This window comes from Saccopteryx leptura, chromosome 2 (genome assembly GCF_036850995.1).
Source record: "Saccopteryx leptura isolate mSacLep1 chromosome 2, mSacLep1_pri_phased_curated, whole genome shotgun sequence".
NCBI lineage: Eukaryota > Metazoa > Chordata > Mammalia > Chiroptera > Emballonuridae > Saccopteryx > Saccopteryx leptura.
Genome location: NC_089504.1, coordinates 206,403,003 through 206,427,525, shown reverse-complemented (window position 1 = coordinate 206,427,525; position 24,523 = coordinate 206,403,003). Strand labels below are relative to the sequence as shown.

At 35.1% G+C, this 24,523-nt stretch overlaps 1 protein-coding gene across 2 annotated transcripts in view; it reads right to left on the bottom strand.

Annotated features, from left to right (window-relative positions):
• Positions 1-24,523, bottom strand: part of NCAM2 (neural cell adhesion molecule 2) — a 562,390-nt gene that overhangs the window by 50,217 nt on the left and 487,650 nt on the right. For both annotated transcript variants that reach the window (XM_066369923.1, XM_066369924.1), the window contains exons 13-14: positions 12,632-12,751; positions 9,434-9,555 (exon numbers count right to left, since the gene is read on the bottom strand). In XM_066369923.1, the coding sequence (XP_066226020.1) occupies positions 9,434-9,555; positions 12,632-12,751 (242 nt within the window). The remainder of the gene's footprint in view (positions 1-9,433; positions 9,556-12,631; positions 12,752-24,523) is intronic.

Below are 24,523 nucleotides of genomic sequence, written 5' to 3'. Positions count from 1 at the left end.
TTATATATTACAATTATACATTTTTGTTATTTAAACTATAAATATCGTGAAATTATGGTTTTCTTCTCAAAGTGACAAATCACCCGAGTTATGTTCGGTTTTTTGGCAAATTTTGACACATTAAGCTCAAAAGATTGCTCATCACTGCCTTAGAGTGTAGTGAGTCAGTTCTAGAAGTGTGAACACAATAATGAATAAGACATGAGCAATATCCTTATCTTGGAGTTTTCAAACCAGCAAGCAAGAAAGAAATGAACTTGAAAACTCAGGGGTGCTTTGGAAGCATGTAAAACAAAGGCCAATAGAGTGCAGGAGACAGGAATGTCTTCACAGGGAAGAGATGGCATTGTTATTGAAAATAATAAACTCCCATGCTATTCCTCTTTTCATTTATTCTAAACTAGTTATTGAAAAGAAGGTGTGATTCCTTTATAAAACTTTAGATCCATAAATAAACACAATGATAGGAGACCTCAGAAGGATACACAAGCCCTGGGAAATGTAAAAACAGATGCTGTAGCCTTATTAAGTAAATGTAAAAAAGAACAACAACAACAAAAAAAACACTAGTCATAGCTATGGACCAAAAAATTTAAGTGTAAATATATCTCCATCCAAAAATAATTTCAGATAATATAGGATATATATGTATATTTATATATGTATATATACACACATACATAGTCACAAAAAACACAGCATGTAATTATTTCATACGTTATATATTGTGCATATACATACACAGAAAAGAGTGGGTGAGGAACAGGAAGACTAAGAGTTAGATAAGGATGACAAGGGCTACAAAAAAAAGTAGAGAGTTGCCCCTGTAGACTTCCCTTCAATCTAGTAGTTCAATAAGCTCTATGTAACTATGAAGTCTTGGTGTAAGTAAATATGTTTGTGGAAATCCATAGTTGAGTTTTTGCTTTGGATCTTCAAGGTGATGGGGTTGAAAGACCCAAAAAATAAGCCAACAGTGAGTTCTGGATGATCCCGAGATACAATTTATTTTTTTAGTGGAGTGGAATGAACAGTCTTCCTCTCTTTCAGGTAATCCTCCAAAAATACTGTTTCTGAGAACTGATCACTAAGGTGAAACTTCCTGACAAGCACAAGACACACAGACAGTCTCTTCTGCACTATCAATCATTTAGCTCTTAATTGTTGAATCTCATAGAGTGATAAATGAAAAGCCCTTCCATCATTTACTGAGTTGAAATGATGGTATAAAAAAACCAAAGAGAGTTCTAATATTTTTGCCAATTTAAATCAATTTCATTTTCCATTCAACAGTAGACAAGGAGACTTTTTAATCCCCTAATTGCTATTCCTAGGGAATAGGAAAAAATTAAAGTGGGTGTTACCAAATACTCCCCTAGGCACCAAAATCTCAATTATACCATTTGTAGAGTGCCTAATTTACAGAATTTAAATGCCTAGGGAACAATTTAAGATAATCTAGTTGTAAAATGTTCCCCTAGGTATCTTAATGAGATGATTTGCTGAACAGGGCTATTATTAATAAGCCAATTAAATGCTGAAGGGCAGCTACTGGAAGAAAAACAGTCACTTGGCTTTGATATAGCTTATCTTAAGGAATCCTTTTTGTCAGAAAATAGATAGCAGGGCCATATGACAGTCAAGGGCATTCAATTTTTTTCTAAAAACTCAATATCATCATATAGGGAAAAAATTGCTATCATCTGGATAAAGAGAGAGCAGATGAAAGATGGAAGGGGTTTTGGTATTCTTATATATAGACTCCTTGACTGCTTTTATTTCATTAATTTTGTCAAAGCCTTAAGGAATAAATGGTCAACATCATTTTAAGTGACAAGTGAATCATTATTAACAGAAAGGAATAGAAGAAGTGAGCTCATACTACAAGATGAATGTTAATGTTTATGTGACTCTTCTGTGTTATGGTTTAAGAATTTTGTTTCCAGGTAAAAGAGTTCCTTGCTCATGGATTTCCTGGTGGTTCAGCAATCCACTACCTGTATGACCTTACAGAGGACCCAGAATTATCAAGTCTCATTGCTACTTTGAATATAAGAGAAATGTTGTAGCAACACACATATACACAAATAAACACACACATTCCACTATGATTTGGAAAGATATAAGGTTTGGTGGTTTTTAGTAGAGTTTCAATTCAAATATCTTTTTCCTATTATCATAGCTGATTTAAATTGCATTTGTTCCATGTAAATGTTATAAAATGGGCCTTAAATCTTTCCCTAATCTCCATCACCCACATTTTTCTTTAGGGAAAAAAATCTAATTTTTCCTATTCATAACCTTCTATGTTCTCAAAACCCATAAAAATTTACCCTGTACAAGTATTTTTCCCTTTGTTCATTATTTCTTATACATATTTATTAATCTGGTTATAGGTCTATTTATAATTTATAACAGATTAATTTGTTTGTTCATTGATTCATTAATGTAATGATTCATTCAGAGAACAAATAGTCTATTTAATAGTAGCAACACAGGATGAATGCACCTCATCTCCTTCACTAGAAGCAAGGAGAAATTACCTAACAGTTTAGGATTCTTTAATGTCCATAAGTATTTCTTTTTGAAAAAAAATACTTCAAAACTTAAACTGATAACTTTAAATAAATGTCAATGTACACATCTAAACATAATTTCAAAATAATTTCTATCAACAACAAAAACTCAATTTTAATTATTATTTTGATACTCTTTTCAAAGTTACCATTTCCTTTTCATGGCCATTGAGTATGAACTCCTTGACTCCAAAAAGCTTAAGAATGTCAAGTAAGATATAAAATTATATGCCAAAGCTCTGTTGCTAGTCCCTACAGTACATTCTTCACAATTGATTTTAAGATACCAATTTTCTTTTGGCCCTACTTAACTCAGCGAAATTATTTAATGCATTAACACTAAGCGATAGTTATGATGCCATAGCTATCAACAAATTAAAAAGGAAAACAGTGAAACACTTATGGAAGCCTGTTAAAAACTATTTACTAAATTACATGAAGTTATACTGATAATGTAACACAAAGTGGATATAAAATATGCTGCACATAAAATACATTATTTTTGCATGTACATTATGATATTAATAAGCTTGCTACATAGTTTAATCTTCCTGACTTATTGTTAGTGATGTTAATTTTCACAGAGGGTGAACAGAGACATCTAATTCTGCTTTTATTTGACTCTAGTTCTGTCCTAATAAATTCTGTCTTCTTAATGGGCACTGAACAAAGTCATGTGCTTTATCTACTAAAGAATTGCATAGAATAATTGTTTCCAGGTTATAATCTAAAGGCAGTTATACAGTCTCTATATTAGAATATGATTAGCCTTGGCCTTTTCCCAGTGAAATATGGGTTAAACAGTTTTATTCAGTGTCTGTCTGAAATCAACAGTGAGATGAAGGAATATATTGTCTCAATTTTGTCATTATAATTGAGACATTAATAGATAAAATGGCTTTGAATCACACAAAGAGAGCAGATGATTAAGAATTTTTTTGATGTAGTAGTTAATATTTTAATATAAGTGCAAATATCAAGGTTAATGTCACTATAAATATTTATCAAATCTTCTCGAACTTGTAAGGTTTTCAATGTGAGACGTAATATGTTGAGAGAGAAAATGTGGAGAAAATTATTTTTCCCAAGATCAGTTACTGTTTTATCCGTTAATATAACATTATATTGAATTATGGAATTTCCAATAGGACCTACAGAGCATGGTGTCTGCAGAATGGAGGAGGTGGTAAAAGGAAGCGGGTAATAAAAAATAGAACTGTGTGATGTAGAGATAATTTCAGTGTGTTGGAGTAGAAGGCAAACCATTAAATGATATGGTGAAAACAAAATGAATCAGAATGGTTCTATTTGCTGGCACAGGAGCTTGGCAGTTGAGGTGAGACAGGAGAGTAGTTGAGAGGTTAACATAATCTGCAGAGGCAGATTTCAATTCAGATGCAAAACTGTGTTAAACTATTAATAGAATGTCTTCCATTCTGATATTTGTTTCCCAACCCCACCAAGGCACCCAAATTCTGTGAAGTTCAGTTTGCCCATTAAAATGTGAAAAATATCACATTATGTTTAATTATAAACATATTTTTAAGTCTCCAAGAGTGAAAAATGACTTCCTACAAAGGTTGGTGAGAAATAACTTTCACAAATCTTGCTATGAAAGCATAAAAATCTGCTATTAAAACAGTGTTCCCTCAGCATAACACCCACTAAATCCACCAGCGTTGTTGCAAATGGTGAGTCATTCCTTTTATGGCTAAGGAATATTCCATTGTATGTATGTGCCACAGCTTCTTTTTTCAATTGCCTGATATTAATAATATTGGGCTGCTTCCATTTCTTCAGATAAATACCCAGAAATTGGATTGCTGGGACATATGGTAGTTCTATTTTTAATTTTTTTAATTTTAATTTATTTATTTTTTACAGAGACAGAGTGAGTCAGAGAGAGGGATAGACAGGGACAGACAGACAGGAATGGAGAGAGATGAGAAGCATCAATCATTAGTTTTTCATTGCACGTTGCAACACCTTAGTTGTTCATTGATTGCTTTCTCATATGTGCCTTGACTGTGGGCCTCCAGCAGACCAAGCAACCCCTTGCTGGAGCCAAGCTGGTGAGCTTTGCTCAAACCAGATGAGTCTGCACTCAAGCTGGCGACCTCGGGGTCTCGAACCTGGGTCCTTCCACATCCCCATCCGACGCTCTATCCACTGCGCCACCTCCTGGTCAGGCTCTATTTTTAATTTTTTGAGGAACCTCCATACTGATTTTCATAGTGGATGCACCAATTTACAATTCTACCAACAGTCACAAGGGTTTCCTTTTTTCCACATCCTTGCCAACACTTGTTTGTTCATTTATTGATGAGCACCATTCTGATAAGTGTTAGCTGATAGCTCATTGTGATTTTAATTTGCATTTTTCTGGTGATTAGTGATGTTAAACATCTTTTCATATATCTTTTGGCCATCTGTATGTGCTCTTTGAAGAAGTGTCTATTTAAGTCTTCTGCCCATTTTTTAATTGGGTTGTTTTTTTATGTTAACTTGTATGAGTTCTTTGTATACTTTGGATATTAACCTCTTATTATATGTATCACTGGTGAATATCTTCTATTCAGGAGGTTGTCTTTTCATTTTGTTGATGGCTTCCTTTTCTGTGAAAATACTCTGTAGTTTGATGTAGTTTCATTTGTTGTTTTTTGTTCCTTTTGCCTGAGAATTCATATCTAGAAAAAAAATATTGCTAAGAGTGATGTCAAAGAGTTTATTACCTTTGATTTCTTCTAGGAGTTCCATCGTCTTATATGTCACATTTAAGTTTCTAATGTTTTTGGAGTTTGTAAGGTGTATACATGTGAAATCACTATATTTTATATCTGAAACTAATATAATATTGTATGTCAACTATATTTAAAATACATTAATTTTTAAAGCTCTAAAATAGTTTATTTAAAAACTTGATTTGAAAATAAAACAGTGCTCCCTGTTAAAATTCTAGTAGATTTGGTAGTAGTAACATAGTAATCGATTATTAGTCAATTATAGCTATGTTTAAATTATGCAACCGAACATTTTCATTATGATAGATCAAACTAGCTGACACTTTGATTCTGGAATTTCATTCTCCAGAACTGTGAGAAAATAGATTTCTGTTATTTAAGCCACCCAGTCTGTGAAACTTTGTCATGGCAGCGCTAGCAGACTAAGACAGTCATTAAGATAATAAAGATGATTACATTAATAATTGTGGTAGACTCCGTTATTCAGCTGAACCAGCTCCCAAGTATAACCACACTTCATTTAGTGGTGGTCATGAGACATACTTCTATATTTAATGAGACATAATTTAACTCTGCGTGATAAGGTTTTTATAAAACCTGTACTGTTTTGCTGAAAAAAAAAACATGACAAATTCAGCTTAAACAAGCTATAGTCCCTTTTTGTTCTTTTCATTGTCTTCACATTCCGAATGTGGATTTTAGGAACACAAGATAATCTAGATGAGGAAAAAAGCCGACATTCTGAGAATGAAAGAACATAAAGAAAAATAATGTAGATATCTGATTATATTCCTAAGATGTTTTCCTAGCCTGATTGTCTAACACATACATATGCTTAATGTGAAGAAAAAAAAAAACTTTTCAGTTTAAGCTCCACAGTCATTCTTATGTTACCTAAAGTCTAAAAATATAAAAATATTCCCTAACAGAAAAATAATTTATATTAGATTTAGGAATAAAACCTGCATAAAAATAACTGATCACTCTCTGCAAATAAGATATAAATGGCCTTTCTGAGGGTATGTGTAATGTTATCTCTTGAATTTTATTAAATGTTTTGAAAAAGATACGTGCTGTGGACAATCACATTTTTGGCTAGTTTCTGAACTTTACTTTCAATAACTGCAAATAGACACATAGCTGGAAAATGTCACAGCATTTCTAAAATATACATACAGACTTTATCATGCCCTGGCCGGTTGGCTCAGTGGTAGAGCGTCGGCCTGGCGTGCGGGGAACCCGAGTTCGATTCCCGGCCAGGGCACATAGGAGAAGCACCCATTTGCTTCTCCACCCCCACCCCCTCCTTCCTCTCTGTCTCTCTCTTCCCCTCCCACAGCCAAGGCTCCATTGGAGCAAAGATGTCCCGGGCGCTGGGGATGGCTCCTTGGCCTCTGCCCCAGGCGCTGGAGTGGCTCTGGTAGTGGCAGAGCGACGCCCCAGAGGGGCAGAACATCGCCCCCTCATGGGCAGAGCGTCAGGTGGATCCCGGTCGGGCGCATGTGGGAGTCTGTCTGACTGTCTCTCCCCGTTTCCAGCTTCAGAAAAATACAAAGAAAAAAAAAAGTGATTAAGACAAATCAATTGAAATTAATGACGTTGAGTTCATTATAAATAAAACATAATATTTGTTTTATTTCTACAACTCCTTAGAAAGAAGTCAAGAATAACTTTAGTTAAGGTAGCAATTATGAATAAAGGGAATATATTAGATGTATTTCTACTTGTCACTGCACTTCGGTGTTCACCATGGATTTTATTAGAGTTCCCTACAAATATTACCATCCCCGGGTATTTTGAACCATAAATTCTTCTGGATGCAATTATAGGTTTGGAAGGGATGGTCAATTCATGAGTTTGGTTCTAACCTGTGTTTCTGAAGGAAAGATTCTCTCCCTTCAAAGAGTTTTCAGATGGGCACACAAGAATGACCGAGAAACTTGGCTTGAACAGCCACCACTATCAGACTGACAGAGATCAGTAAGCCTTTCAGAGAGGTTCTGGGGAAGAACCATGTACTTTCTATAGCAGAGGCCCTAAAAGATACACAGAGATGCTTATTATTGCCGGTGTGAAACTGTAGACAGAAAGGGGTCCTGGGAAAGGGTATTAATCATAATTATAAAAGACCAAACTGATGTCTAAAATCAATTTTTGAACTGTGCTATTCAAAATCAAGTTCCTCTTTTCATTATCCCTCAAACCTTGAATGTTTGAATTTAGAAGAAGCAGTCTTATCATTTAGACCAGTGGTAGTCAACCTGGTACCTACCGCCCACTAGTGGGCATTCCAGCTTTCATGGTGGGTGGTAGCGGAGTAACCAAAGTATAGATAAAAAGATAGATTTAACTATAGTAAGTTGTTTTATAAAGATTTACTCTGCCAAACTTAGCAAAAATTCGACATAAGTACTTGGTAAGTAATTATTATTATATGCTTTAACTTGCTGTAACTCTGCTTTATAAATTTTATAAAGTAAAATTACTTCCCTCCTTTTAAATCAAAATTACTGTGGAACCAGTGATTGGTTAGAAAATTTTACTACCAACAGAGATACAAAGTGGGCAGTAGGTATAAAAAGGTTGACTACCCGTGATTTAGACAATTGTGAATTTGTGGGAAAATATTTCAATTCATCTATATTATTAAGAAACAATTGTTTAAATATTATTTGCTAAAATATACTTTTGGTAACTGTTATTAAAGGTTTAGTCAACATAAATATAGTTGGCATTGTATTATGATATAATTATAAACACTAGTGAATATATCTTAAAAAGTTAATTTTAATCTTTCACTTTTAACATATTCCACAGTAGACATAGACTCTGCTACCTGTAGCAAAGTTGTTAGGAGAAATGACTTTCAGTGGCCTTTGGGAATATTTTCATCTAAAAGCAAAGAGGAAACCTGACCTGTGGTGGCACAGTGAATAATGTGTTGACCTGGAATGCTGAGGTCGCCAGTTTGAATCCCTTAGCTTGCCAGGTCAAGGCACATACAAGAAGAAACTACTATACATTGATGCTTTCCACTCCTTCCCCCCTTTCTATGTCTCTCTCTCTTCTCTCTAAGTCAATAAATAAAATCTTTAAAAAAATAATAAAGGCAAACAGGCAAAGTCCATCAGGCCTCTTCACTCAACAACCAGTGAACACCTTCACACACATACAAAAAGCCCCAAGGTAACTCTTAGCTGTCCAAAGTCTCATATTACCTTGGGCTAATTAAATATGAAAAGAAAAATACTTCTACTTCCTCAAGTTCAATGTGGTCATTCTTTGTTAAATTCTGATTGAAGTAATAATTTATTTAAGGTGTGATTTGCTAATAATCTTGCCTACAATAACTAGAATTGAGAAGAAGGCTTAGATTAAAGTTACTAATATCAACTAAAATGGAGGGTGAAAATATTCTGCTAACTTGTCAGAAAGACAGGAAAAATTGTGTCTCAGTTCAGAAATATGTTGAAATCACAAGATGAGCCCTGGCCGGTTGGCTCAGCGGTAGAGCGTCGGCCTAGCGTGCGGAGGACCCGGGTTCGATTCCCGGCCAGGGCACATAGGAGAAGCGCCCATTTGCTTCTCCACCTCTCCGCCGCGCTTTCCTCTCTGTCTCTCTCTTCCCCTCCCGCAGCCAAGGATCCATTGGAGCAAAAGATGGCCCGGGCGCTGGGCATGGCTCTGTGGCCTCTGCCTCAGGCGCTAGAGTGGCTCTGGTCACAATATGGCGACGCCCAGGATGGGCAGAGCATCGCCCCCTGGGGGGCAGAGCACAGCCCCTGGTGGGCGTGCCGGGTGGATCCCGGTCGGGCGCATGCGGGAGTCTGTCTGACTGTCTCGCCCTGTTTCCAGCTTCAGAAAAAAGAAAAAAAAAAAAAGAAATCACAAGATGAAAGCAATGGTATTATTTTGATGACTTATGCTGAGATTTCACCAAAAGAGCAATATTTTATCATTTATACTGATGAATTTCATTAATGGAAAATGATCATTTAAATTCCTATGAGTACCATGATATCACTATTATTTAACCTGATATATCTATGAAATCAATGCAAATTTAATGCAATTTGAGGACACTTTGTGCAAAATGACAATAAATGGGGTACTTACACTTCTATATTTCACAATGTATTCCAAAATAGGGGCTCCTCCATCATCTTGTTTGGTGATACTGAGTTTAAAGCTCTTCCCACTGCTTGGTTGCCCATGGATGGATGGAGGACTTGGTTCACCTAAATATGCAATACAACATTCTTGATATTTGGACACACCTCAGATACCTGGAAAAACTGCATATTAATGAAAATAACACTGTCACATAATGAAAACATATGATGTTCCTGAATTTAACATTTATTCTTTGCCCTTTGTTATGACATAACTTCTAATCCACTTCCTCCTCATCCAAGAAACGGCAACCTCCGTAAATCACAGGTATTATGCCAAAATTGTGAAAGCTCAGGACCAAATATATTGTTTTTACTGATGTCAAAATGCTCGAAGAACAGTACTGCATTATAAAAGTGTAAAATGCGATATCTCATTGAATGTGCTACCTTTTTATTTTATTCATGTCAATTTAGTTTGGAAACCTCTTGCAAATAGTTATTAATATAAACATATGAAGGCTTCAACGTGTATGTCTGTTTCAGAAACAATCATGGCTTAGCAGTTAGTAATCTGCCTTTATAAGCATTTAAACATTTTTTTTAACTAGACACAGTTCTGTGGATAAAGAAATTTTATATTACCCAATAGATAGTCTTGTATTTCAATATATTATTTTTATTCAGGCATCATGAACAAGCTTGTCTATGACACTGTTCTACATATGGAGATGATAGAGAACATAGACACTTGTAATACATTGAATATTAACAGGTACCTCCTAAAGTGTAGTTTTCTCTTGTTATTTTTTTATGTGAAGCATCTACCACTGCTTGACAATTTGAAATGGGGGTTCTTGCTGTGTGTCACTGGCAGGATGTGCTTGGGAATGCACTGGCTTTCTCTGCTTGCTTCCTACAGTTCCCTATGGATGTGGACATAGATATGAATATGGGAATACTAAAAAACTAGTAGAGGGCGTGCTTTAATTCCCAGGGTTCCCCAAACCTGTTGTATCTGGACAACTGAGAGGCACGCCGAGACAACAAACTGAGCAGAATGTAGTACCAAGGACTACATGCCATCAAACCTGGAGAACCTGGGTTATTTTCAGCAAGTTATCTTTATTTTAATATGCTGTTTATAAGCCTGAGAAAGTGTGTAGTTTATCTGTGACAAAGCAGGTCATTAAAGATATATGACAGTTGGGTGTGTTTGCCTGCAAGCAAATAGTAAACTAGCATCATATAGTAGGTATATAGACAACTCTGAAAGGAAGAATTGTAGAGAAATTGTTCATGAAACCTAATTAAATTAGCATACAGCTATCATGACATTATATGATATATAACCCATAATATATTTTTAAAATAAATAAAACTTCTGTAACAACCAGTGAAATAATTTCTTTAAAAAGATCAGGTAAGAGATTATAGAAATGCCAAAATATTTTAAAGTGATGCTACACTCAAGTGGTTTAATAATATTTCTAAACTGAACTTTAGAATTTATATGTTTATTTAATATTATTGTAATAATACCATTTTTAATAACTTTTTGAGATAATAAGTATAAAGCAGAAATTATATTTTTATTAAGATATTTTAAAATATACAGTTTAATGATTTTGGCAAATTTGTGATTCTCTTACAATTACTGCTTTTTTCAAAAAGAAAATAAAGTTCAGAGCAAGTGTGGATTGTTTATCAAAAATAAACTGGTTAAAATAATGTTTTCTATTAGCAATTAAAACAAAATGTTTATGCAATAACATCATGAATAATAAAAAAGTAATAGTTGTGACATTTTAAATATTTTGCATATATTATCTCATTTAAACTTCACAAAATCTCAAGAAACGATCTAAATACATATTTATAATTAAGAAAAACCCCAATTTCCTTCTACTCAAAGTTATTACTGTCTAAGGCAGAGGTTTGCAAACCAACAAAAGTACACTAAGAGATTAGAAGTATCATTTAAACAGTAAAGAGAAAAAAAGAAAGGAATAATAGATGTTTTATGGTTGAAACACCTATAGAGGTGTTCTATGAATGAATAAAAGTTTGCCTAAATAAAGAAGAAAATAAAAGTTGGAGTGATTAGCCAAGGTTTTACTAGAGTGATCTTGTTTTCACTGGAGGCTGATGTGCAGGGACTCTGGAAATTATAAAAGGGAGAGAAATCACAGTGCAATCTTATGTTCAACTTGCTGGTGTAAGAAGCACGGTGGCAGCTGAGGGAGGGGAATGAGGATGACAGGCAAAGGGATGTGTAGATGGAAAGGGTGGTAGGGTTGAGGATTATAAGTAGAGAAGAGACAGTTGTCTTTTAATTTTTTTAAGTCCCTCTAGACTCATTTTAATATGGAAAAAGAATTAGAAATCAAAATGTATTTTCAGTTCTGCTGGTGAAAAAAATGAGAAACTAAAATAGAACTGACATTGGAAATGGAGAAAGGGAACACATCAAATCAATTTTCAGTAAAACAAAATAATTGGTCACAAATTAGAATAATATAATTTATGTGGTGAACTTGACTGTCTTAATATGTATATAATAGGATATAGAGAAATTTTATAACAGCATTTTTATAGTCACATTAAATTTTTTAATATTTTAAGTGATTATTTAACATAAAAGAAACATGAGCCATTTTAAATTTATTTTAAATTCATATTAAATTTATCTTAGATTCATATAAACTCAGTTTACTTATAATACTCCAAAACAGGATAATAATGAGAACAAAGCTACCATAGTTATTCTTCTTCTACAGTCACCATTGTCATTGAATTAATTTAGTGGTTCATTTTTCTCACCCTTTAGCTTTATATAATTTATGAGATAAAGGCAATAGTCATTTCTCATCAAAAGAATAGAATATTGGATATATTACATGCACTTTTCCATTCTTTCAAGAATATAGTTTGAGCACTACAATCCAATTAATAAGAAAAAGAATAAGTAGGATATCTGCTGATTAGGACAATTTTCTGAGAGCAATTTTACAATATATATTGAAGTGTATCTTTTTTTTTTTTTTTGCCTTGCTCCAGAGCTATGTTATGTTTAGAGAGCTAAGATGTCACCATATTCAGAAATTACTTCACCAGGGATATACGTCACTTTCCCCAATGTTGAAACATATTGCCTGTTAAAATCCCAGCAATAGTGAGCAACACAGAGAAGAGTACTTACGAACTGGTAATGTTTGAAAGATTTCTATTTTACTGTAGTCTCCTTGCCCTTTTCCATTCACAGCTGCAACCCTGATTTCATAAGTTGTGTTTGGTTCCAGGTTGCTCAAAACAACCAGTGCTAGAAAAAAAATGGCTATGATTAATGCATTTTAATAAACAAATAAATCAACCTGTTGCAAAGCTGAGGAAAAAATTCACTGAAAATCTTTCCATGGAATACCTAAAAAGGATAGAAAATACATACAAGAAGACAATGAAATATGAACAGTTCTCTTTTTCACCTCTACTTTAGCTTTTTAATTTAATGCAGTAACTTTTAAATAAGAAAATTACTAGATTCTTTTGTGATTCTTACACTCACAAGTAGAAAGTAAAATCTTTTCTTTTACCTTCTTAACATTTAAGAAACAAGAATGTGTGTGTGTGTGTGTGTGTGTGTGTGTGTGTGTGAGTGACAGAGACAGAGAGAGTCAGAGAGAAGGACAGACAGAAAGAAAGGGAGAGAGATGAGAAGCATCAATTCTTTGTTGCAGCACTTTAATTGTTCATTGATTGCTTTCTCATATGTGCCGTGACCGTGGGGCTACAGCAGACCAAGGGACCCCTTGCACAAACCAGCGACCTTGGGCTCAAGTGGGTGAGACTTGCTCAAACCTGATGAGCTAACAATCAAGCTGATGGGTTCTAGGGGTCTCAAACCTGGGTCCTCCATGTCCCAGTCCGATGCTCTATCCACTGCATTACTGCCTGGTCAGACGAAGAAAGAATGATTTAAATAAAACATCTTTACTGTATGCATCCCAAATATTTTGTCTACTCTTAATGAGTTTTCTATAAAATTTAATGCAGAGACAGAATTCAATATATAGAACCCTGGTCTCTGATATAAGGTGCTTGGTCATGTCTAAGAAGTGTCACAAAACTAATTCAACAGCAAAAATTAATTATTTATTTAATAATCTTAAACCAAGTCAAATTATTTTACTGCTAGTTTGAAGGTAATCATCTTTTGTATTTTCTCTCTAAATTTCTTCTCAGTCATACACTATCCCAGAACTAGATTCAGTATGACACAAAGAGGAATCAATAGTCTGGAAAAGAACAGGGATGTAAATGTTATTAGAAACATTCCCTGAGTCCTGGCCGGTTGGTGTGGCGGTAGAGCGTCGGCCCAAAGTGTGGAAGTCCTGGGTTAGATACCTGGGCAGGGCACAGAGGAAAAGCACCCATTTGCTTCTCCACCCTTTCCATTTTCCTTTTTCCCTGTCTCTCTCTTCCCCTCCCACAGCCAAGGCTCCACTGGAGCAAAGTTGGCCTGGGTGCTAAGGATGGCTCCATGGCCTCTGTCTCAGGCACTGGAATGGCTCTGGTCACAGTGGAGCAACGCTCTAGATGGGCAGAACATCGCCCCCTGGTGGACTTGCCGGGTGGATCCCAGTTGGGCACATGGGGGAGTCTGTCTGATTTCTTCTCCACCACTTCTAACTTCAGAAAAATACAAAAAAAAAAAAAGAAGAAAAGAAAAATTCCGTGTCATGTCAACCCTTCAATTTGCCAAAGAATGTTGGACACAATTGTAGATTTCAGAATATTACAACTTCACAAATTCTTTTGATGCAGCTAACAAAACTCCATAGTTATCTCTATCCTGTCTGACGTGTACTTAGCATTTTCATGATAACTATTATTCATTTAGTTAGCTATTAAAATATAGAAAATAAAGTTGCTAGATGCACTGTATAGATGTTTTCTTTGTCTAAAATTTAGAATTTAAAAAATATAATAAAATTATATATGTATTTTACATGTACATATTGTATTTTATCATATATAGCACATAAATAGTAATAATAAAATATATAATTCAGATATTAACCAGACTTTATTTAATCCAGTATAGATGTTCTAAAATCTGCAGAAAGAATGAATAATTGGCAAAAGTTACATTAATATTTCAGTTTATATAACTTAGTCAAAAACTGAACTTGCTTTTGACAGTGTACTGCCTTATCAAAGTCTCAGATGAAAAGAAATGGTGTCAAAGAAGTGGAGGAGAGAGATGACGTCAGAGTAATGGCATGGTAGGAGGTGATACCGATAAATTTCCCCCAAAACTCAACAAGATCTTCAACCAGAAACAGAAAAACCTATCCTTGGAGCCTCCAGATGTTTTGCAATACACCCGAAGGTATGGTCAAGTGAAAAATTGGCTAAATATATAATCAAACCCCAAAGGAAATAGGGAGTAAGAAATGCTCCACCTTCCTCACTAACCTAAACAGGGCGGCTTTCACTGGGAACTGAGAATATAGAAACTGAGGCGGGCAAAGGGGGTGAATAGATCTAGGCCGCGGCACAAATGGCTGAACCAGGCTGTGGCACAGAGATCCAAGCTGAGGAAAAACTGTTCCTGTCGTTACCCAGGCAATACAAGCTAAGAATCGTGCCAAACCCAAACAAAGAAAGACAAGCGGTGCAGCCATTTTCCCCGATCACCTGGTCGGCGCACACAGATAGCGGGTGAGAAATTCCTTCCAAAGCCCCGAGAGTGTGTGCCCGTGTTGTCCCACAGAGAGGCAGAGTCAGAGGCCTTTGTGTGGGCCGAAAGCGGAATCTCCAGGCTGCCCCAGCGCCGTGGGAAAGCCGCACACGGAGAGGGAGTGAGAACTAATTCCAACACTGGAACTTTTCCGTGCGGGAGGGGGTTTCACTAAGAGTGTGAGACTGCTGGCCTGATATCCTGATCTGCATGCAGAGATAGTGGGCGAGAGATTCCAAGTGCCTCGGCAGTGCGCGCCTGTGTTATCCCACAGAGTGGCAGAGCCAGAGGTCTTTGAGTGGGAAGAAGCCCCGCCTGATTATGCTAGCAGCTCTGACTGACTGAGCCTTACCCAGAGCCCTGTGCTGAGTGGGAATAGAGTGGGGAGTTGCCAGCTCTGAGCCTCTTACTATCCAGGCAGAGGCAGCAACAACCCCATAGCTGGATTGTCAGGCTACTAATTGAGGAAGGAAAGACTAGGAGAAAGGATCCAGGAACGCGGACTCTCGCACTGGCAGAGCTTATAAATACTAATGAGCCTTGACTGCCAACGAGACTGAAGCACAATACACGACATCTCCATAGAGACTTCTCAACTGCAAACCTCTACCTGAGCGTGCCAAAGCGGCAGAACCCGAGGTACAGAGTCACCGACCAGGAAGAGGGAGAGAAAAGAAAAACCAAGAAGATAACCTCTCAAAATCAAGAATAATACGCAGACTTTATAGCCTATCCCATTTTATTATATTTGATCATTTGTTTCTCTTATCTTCATTCTTGATATTTTTTATTCCTCCTCCAATTTGGTCATTTAACTCTCTGCCGGTCTTACTCTTTCCTCTCCTTGAACTACACTACCCATAAGTGTTACATCTCCCATTATCTTTTCTTTCCTCTTCCTTTCTCTCTATGAGGGTTGCACTCCAAAACCCTTAACTCTCTCTCTCCTCTTTTTTCTTTTTTCTTCTTTTAGGGGTTCCCTCTTTTTTCACTCTCTCTCTCTATCTTTTCTCCCTCTATATTAGTTTCTTCCTTTCTCCTTTACATCTCCTCTCATTCAAACCTCAATAACGAACAATATCTTATCTGGGACTCAAACTTATGTTTGTGGCATTTTGGGGGGGTGTTAACTTCACCATTTTAACACACTAGCAGTGCTCCTATCCCTGGCTCTCCATTTTATCTAGTTCTTGGTCCACTAAATACAACAGTAATTTTTTAATTTGTCCCCCCATTTTCTTGTTTCCCTCTTATTCTTCTCATCATAACTCTTAATCAACCAACACCTAAAAGCAAATAATTTTATTCTTGACCAAATATTGTTTCTTATTTGCTTTTTGTGGGTCCATACGCCGTTTTTTTTGTTTTCTTTTTATTTTTTTTCCCTTTATTACTTCTCCCCAATTCAGGCCCTCCATTACAGGCATTCTTTGTTCTATTTAGTACAATATAATTCACAGTTCAACACAAGATTTTCTCAAGAAAGAGGGGAGAGGAGAGGAAAGAAAAAAAGGAGGTGGGGGAATAATTTCCTTTTTTTAAATTTTTATTTATTTTTCTTTATTTCATTATTAATTTTTTTAAAAAAAACAACTCTTCGATTTTTAATTTTTTTAACTTTTTATTCTTTATTAAATCTCATTAATACTATCAACAAAACCACCCTTAGATGCCATTAAAGAAGAGAAAATCGAATATCATGGATACAAAAGAAAGAGAGGTAACACAGCTAGATGAGGAAAAATCTATGGAGAAAAAATTTAATGTATTGGAAACCTTGGAGCTAAATGACAGAGAATTCAAGATAGAAATCCTAAAAATCCTCCAAGATATACAAGAAAAAACAGAAAGGCAATTTAGGAAGCTCAGAAAACAACTCAATGAACACAAAGAATATATTTCCAAGGAAATTGAAACTATAAAAACAAATCAAACAGAGATGAAGAACTCAATTCACGAGCTGAAAAACGAGGTAATACGCTTAGCTAATAGAACAGGCCAGATAGAAGAGAGGATTAGTGAAATAGAAGACAAGAAACTTGAGGCACAACAGAGAGAAGAAGAAAGAGACTCAAAAATTAAAAAAAATAAGATAGCCCTACAAGAATTATCTGACTCAATCAAAAAGAATAACATAAGAATAATAGGTATATCAGAGGGAGAAGAGAGAGAAAATGGAATGGAGAACATACTCAAACAAATAATAGACGAGAACTTCCCAAGCCTGTGGAAAGAACTAAAGCCTCAAATTCAAGAAGCAAACAGAACTCCGAGTTTTCTTAACCCCAACAAACCTACTCCAAGGCATATCATAATGAAATTGGCACAAACCAACGGCAAAGAAAAAATTATCAAGGCAGCCAGGAAAAAGGAAAATACAACATATAAAGGAAGACCCATTAGATTATCATCAGATTTCTCAGCAGAAACTCTACAAGCTAGAAGAGAGTGGACCCCAATATTTAAAGTCCTGAAAGAGAGGAACTTCCAGCCACGAATTATACCCATCCAAGCTATCCTTTAAATATGAAGGAGAAATAAAAACATTCACAGATACAGAAAAGATGAAGGAATTTATCATCAAAAACCCCCCACTCCAGGAATTACTAAGAGGGTTCTCCAATCAGATACAAAGGACAACAACAACAAAAAAACAAAGCCACAAGTAAAAGCTCCAAGAAGAACACAATAAATCCAAATTTAAACTGTGACAACAACAAAAAGAAAGGGGGAGAGGATGCAGATTAACAGTAGCAAAGGATGATGGAGTGCAAAAGTACTCACAAAATATTGCGCTACAATGAACAGGGTAGGAACCCTTTTCATTACTTAAAGGTAACCACCATTGAAAAAACCACCACAGAAGCACATGAGATAAAAAAGATAGCAACAGAGGAAAGATGTATGGAATACAACCAAATAAAAACAAAAGATAGAAAAATGAAAGAGAAGGATCAAACAAGACACAAAACAAACAGAAAGCAAGATATAAAATGGCAATAGGGAACTCACAAGTGTCAATAATTACACTAAATGTAAATGGTTTAAACTCACCAATAAAAAGGCACAGAGTAGCAGAATGGATTAAAAAAGAAAATCCAACTGTATGCTGCCTACAGGAAACTCATCTAAGTAACAAGGATAAAAACAAATTCAAAGTGAAAGACTGGAAAACAATACTCCAAGCAAATAACATCCAAAAAAAAGCAGGCGTAGCAGTACTCATATCTGATAATGCTGACTACAAGACAACAAAAGTACTCAGAGACAAAAAAGGCCATTTCATAATGGCTAAGGGGACACTGAATCAAGAAGACATAACAAATCTTAATATATATGCACCAAACCAAGGAGCACCAAAATATATAAGACAGCTACTTATTGATCTTAAAACAAAAACTGACAAAAATACAATCATACTTGGAGACCTCAATACACCGCTGATGACTCTACATTGGTCATCTAAACAGAGAACCCACAAAGATATAGTGGCCTTAAACAAAACACTAGAGCACTTGGATTTGATAGAGATCTACAGGATATTTAATCCCAAAGTGACTGAGTATACATTTTTCTCCAGTGTACATGGATCATTCTCAAGAATTGACCATATGTTGGGCCACAAAAACAACATCAGCAAATTAAGAAAAATCGAAGTTGTACCAAGCATATTTTCTGATCATAAATCCTAGACACTAGAAATCAACTGCAAAAAAGAGGAAAAAAATCCCACAAAAATGTGGAAACTAAACAACATACTTTTAAAAAATGAATGGGTCAAAGAAGAAATAAGTGCAGAGATCAAAAGATATATACAGACTAATGAAAATGACAATACGACATATCAGAACCTATGGGATGCAGCAAAAGCAGTGATAAGAGGGTAGTTCATATCACTTCAGGCATATATGAACAAACAAGAGAGAGCCCAAATGAACCACTTAACTTCACACCTTAAGGAACTAGAAAAAGAAGAACAAAGACAACCCAAAACCAGCCGAAGAAAGGAGATAATAAAAATCAGAGCAGAAATAAATGAAATAGAGAACAGAAAAACTATAGAAAAAATTAATAGAACAAGGAGCTGGTTCTTTGAAAAGATCAACAAAATTGACAAACCCTTGGCGAGACTTACCAAGGAAAAAAAGAGAAAGAACTAATATAAACAAAATCCAAAATGAAAGAGGAGAAATCACCACAGACACCGTAGATATACAAAGAATTATTGTAGAATACTATGTAAAACTTTATGCCACTATATTCAACAACCTAGAAGAAATGGATAAATTCCTAGAACAATACACCCTTCCTAGACTGAGTCAAGAAGAAGCAGAAAGCCTAAACAGGCCATTAGTAGAGAAGAAATAGAAAAAACCATTAAAACCCTCCCCAAAAATAAAAGTCCAGGCCCTGATGGCTATACCAGTGAATTTTATCAAACATTCAAAGAAGACTTGGTTCCTATTCTACTCAAAGTCTTCAAAAAAATTGAAGAAGAAGCAATACTTCCAAACACATTTTATGAGGCCAACATAACCCTCATACCAAAACTAGGCAAGGATGGCACAAAAAAGGAAAACTACAGACCAATATCTCTAATGAATACAGATGCTAAAATGCTAAACAAAATACTAGCAAATCGAATACAACAACAATTTAAAAAGATAATACATCATGATCAAGTGGGATTCATCCCAGAATCTCAAGAATGGTTCAACATATGTAAAACGGTTAATGTAATACACCATATCAACAAAACAAAGAACAAAAACCACATGATCTTATCAATAGACGCAGAAAAGGTTTTCAATAAAATACAACACAATTTTATGTTTAAGACTCTCAACAAAATGGGTATAGAAGGAAAATATCTCAAAATTTTAAAGGCCATATATGATAAACCATCAGCTAACATCATATTAAATGGCACTAAACTGAAGGCTTTCCCCCTTAAATCAGGAACAAGACAGGGTTGTCCACTCTCTCCACTCTTATTTAGTGTGGTGCTAGAGGTTCTAGCCAGAGCAATCAGACAAGACAAAGAAATAAAAGACATCCATATCAGAAAAGAAGAAGTAAAGGTATCATTTTTTGCAGATGATATGATCCTATATATCAAAAACCCCAAAGAATCCACAAAAAGACTACTAGAAACAATAAGCCAATACAGTAAGGTCACAGGATATAAAATTAACATACAGAAGTGAATAGCCTTTCTATATGCCAAAAATGAAACAACTGAGAACGAACTCTAAAGAACAATCCCCTTCACGATTGCAACAAAAAAAATAAAATCCTTAGGAATAAACATAACAAAGAATGTAAAGGACTTATATAATGAAAACTATAAACCATTGTTAAGGGAAATCGAAAAAGATATAATGAGATGGAAGAATATACCTTGTTCTTGGTTAGGAAGAATAAATATAATCAAGATGGCCATATTACCCAAAGCAATATACAAATTTAATGCAATTTCCATCAAAATTCCAATGACATTTTTTAATGAAATGGAGCAAAAAATCATCAGATTTTTATGGAACTATAAAAAATCCCAAATAGCCAAAGCAATCCTAAAGAAAAAGAATGAAGCTGGGGTCATTACAATACCTGACTTCAAACTATATTATAGGGCCACGACAATCAAAACAGCATGGTATGGCAGAAAAATAGACACTCAGACCAATGGAACAGAATAGAAAACCCAGAAATAAAACCACATATATATAGTCAAATAATTTTTGATAAAGGGGCTGATAACACACAATGGAGAAAAGAAACCTCTTCAATAAATGGTGCTGGGAAAACTGGAAAGCCACATGCAAAAGAATGAAACTGGCCTACAGTCTGTCCCCCTGTAGTAAATGTAACTCAAAATGGATCAAAGATCTAAACATAAGACCTGAAACAATTAAGTGCATAGAAGAAGACATATTTACTAAACTCATGGACCTGGGTTTTAAAGAGCATTTTATGAATTTGACTCCAATGGCAAGAGAAGTGAAGGCAAAAATTAATGAATGGGACTACATCAGACTAAGAAGTTTTTGCTCAGCAAGAGAAACTGATAACAAAATAAACAGAAAGCCAACTAAATGGGAAATGATATTTTCAAACAACAGCTCAGAAAGGAGCCGAATATCCAAAATATACAAAGAACTCATAAAACTCAACAACAAACAAACTAACAATCCAATAAAAAAATGGGAAGAGGACATGAACAGACACTTCTCCCAGGAAGAAATACAAATGGCCAACAGATATATGAAAAGATGCTCATCTTCGTTAGTTATTAGAGAAATGCAAATCAATACTGCAATGAGATACCACCTCATGTCTGTTAGTTTAGCTATTATTAACAAGGTAATAACAAATGTTGGAGAGGTTGTGGAGAAAAAGGAACCCTCATACACTGTTGGTGGGAATGTAAAGTAGTACAACCATTATGGAAGAAAGTATGGTGGTTCCTCAAAAAACTGAAAATAGATCTACCTTATGACCCAGCAATCCCTCTACTGGGTATATACCCCCAAAACTCAGAAACATTGATACGTAAAGACACATGCAGCCCCATGTTCACTGCAGCATTGTTCACAGTGGCCAGGACATGGAAACAACCAAAAAGCCCGTCAATATATGACTGGATAAAGAAGATGTGGCACATATACACTATGGAATACTACTCAGCCATAAGAAATGATGACATCGGATCATTTACAGCAAACTGGTGGGATCTTTATAACATTATACGAAGTGAAATAAGTAAATTAGAAAAAACCAGGAACTGCATTATTCCATATGTAGGTGGGACATAAAAGTGAAACTAAGAGACATTGATAAGAGTGTGGTGGTTACGGGGGGAGGGGGGAGAGGTAGAGGGAAAGGGGGAGGGGGAGGGGCACAAAGAATACTAGATAGAAGGTGACAGAGGACAATCTGACTTTGGGTGATGGGTATGCAACATAAGTGAACGACAAAATAACCTGGAGTTGTTATCTTTGAATATACAATATGTATCCTGATTTATTAATTTTGCTCCATTAAAAATAAAATTATTAAAAAAAAAAGAAATGGAGGAAAGGTGGGGAAACATTAATTGGCAGGAAACTCTGTAGCTGTAAAGATAAATGAGAAAACCAAGTTTAGAATCCCACTATTTCTGATAGGCTAACAACATGTGAAGCTTTTTCAGGAAACTCAAACCCATTTGGTTGGTGACTTGAAGTCACTGCCTATATAAATAATATCAGCACATTAAAATAAGCATAGCTACAATGGAGAAGTTAGTGTATAAATGGGTTTGTTCATACAGATTACGAAAGGAAGGGGAACTCAAACTAAGACTTATGTAGCTGAAATGTACAAAGTTGGCCTCTTATCCTTCTTAAGAGAGAAAGATTTTGCTTAAGGTTAGTGTAACAAGGAATTAAAGAGTTCAAAATACATTATATATATATATATATATACACACACACATTATATATATATATATATAATGAATCACCTTTTTTATCTAGCCCCTTCCTTTCTAACAGCTCTCAGTCTGTTTTCAGTATTTATGAATATTTTTCTATTTTGCTTGTTTATTTTGATCATAACTTTCATATATAAGTAAAATCACATAACTATCATTCTCTAAGTGGCTTATATCTCAGCACAATACTCTCCAGGTCCACCCATGCTGTCACAAAAGGTAAGATTCTTTTGGGGTAGGGGCTGTAAAAAAGGGTTTCAGGGTGATAAATCATGACAGAAGGAGACTTGACTTAGGGCGGTGAACACACAGTGCAATGTACAGCTGATGTGTTATGTAATTGTACATCTGAGATCTATATAAGTTTATTAACCAATGTCACTCCAATGATTAAAAATAAATAAAATAAAATTCATCTCATTTTATCCATTTAGTCAATTAATTAATATAAGATTTAAAAACCAAAGTGAATTAGAACTACTGTCTTATTGATATATATATATATTTTTATAGAGACAGAGAGTCAGAGAGAGGGACAGATAGGGACAGACAGACAGGAATGGAGAGAGATGAGGAGCATCAATCATTAGTTTTTTGTTGCGACACCTTAGTTGTTCATTGATTGCTTTCTCATATGTGCCTTGACTGAGGGGCTGCATCAGACCCAGTAACCCCTTGCTTGAGCCAGTGACCTTGGGTCCAAGCTGGTGAGCTCTGCTCAAACCAGATGAGCCTGCGCTCAAGCAAGCGACCTTAGGGTTTCAAACCTGGGTCCTGTGCATCCCAGTCTGATGCTCTATCCACTGCACCACCACCTAGTCAGGCTTGTAGATATTAAAGCTTTATAAAAGTATAATTTTTTAATAAAAAATTATAATAGGCTTATAATAAAATTCTTAGGCCCTTGGACTATCGACATTGTTGTGGAGCAGATAATGTTTTATTATCCTTTTATCCTAATGGAGGATGACTTGATGTATCATGGAGTCATAGGAGAGATTCATGCAGGAACTGATAACCTTTGTAATAAGACACTGTAGTGATCCATGCTTTAGATTCACGAATGAGTTCATGTAGCTCTGTGCCTGATTCCACCACTGATTGAAATTCAACTAACTCCAAAGTCTGAGTTGGTCTCTCAAATTCTAGATAATGACATTTTTATTAAATTTCACAGACACAAAAATATTTTTAAAAGTTCAAAGAGAGTACACACAAAACTATGTATGATGCCAAGTGGGTATTAGAAATATTGGGGTGATCACTTTGTAAGTTATACAGATGCCAAAGCACCACACTGTACACCTGAAACTAATATAATACTAAATGTCAACTGTAACTGAAAAAGAAAAAAGAATTTGTAATCTGCAAAACAAAAACCACTATGTATCAATTACTTACAGAAATGGGTATATTATCTGCAGACATTGAGGTAATACAGACTAATCATTATTCATCTTTGACTTTATGTTTAATGGCAAACTATTATATTTACTTACAAAATAGTCTTAGTGATATGTACTTATTAATATTTACATAGATACTCTATATAGAGAGTTGCTACACAAGAATATATATATTTATTGCTGTAGATGCTAAACTGCTGCCAACAACTTTGGTATGTGATATGCCTCCATAACTCTATGATGTAAAGATTGCACTGCTACCATCATTTTAAAATTATTATAGTTGGTAACACATATTCATTTTTTGTTTTTATAAATTTAAGCAAGAAAAGCAATTTCTTTCATTTACATCACACAATTTTAATTGTAAACAAATTTCTTCATAAATCAAAAGTGTGGGGATCACACTCATCTTTTCAGGTTAAAATGGATAAACGATAGTTATTAAAGAATCAGAATATACTAAGTCAG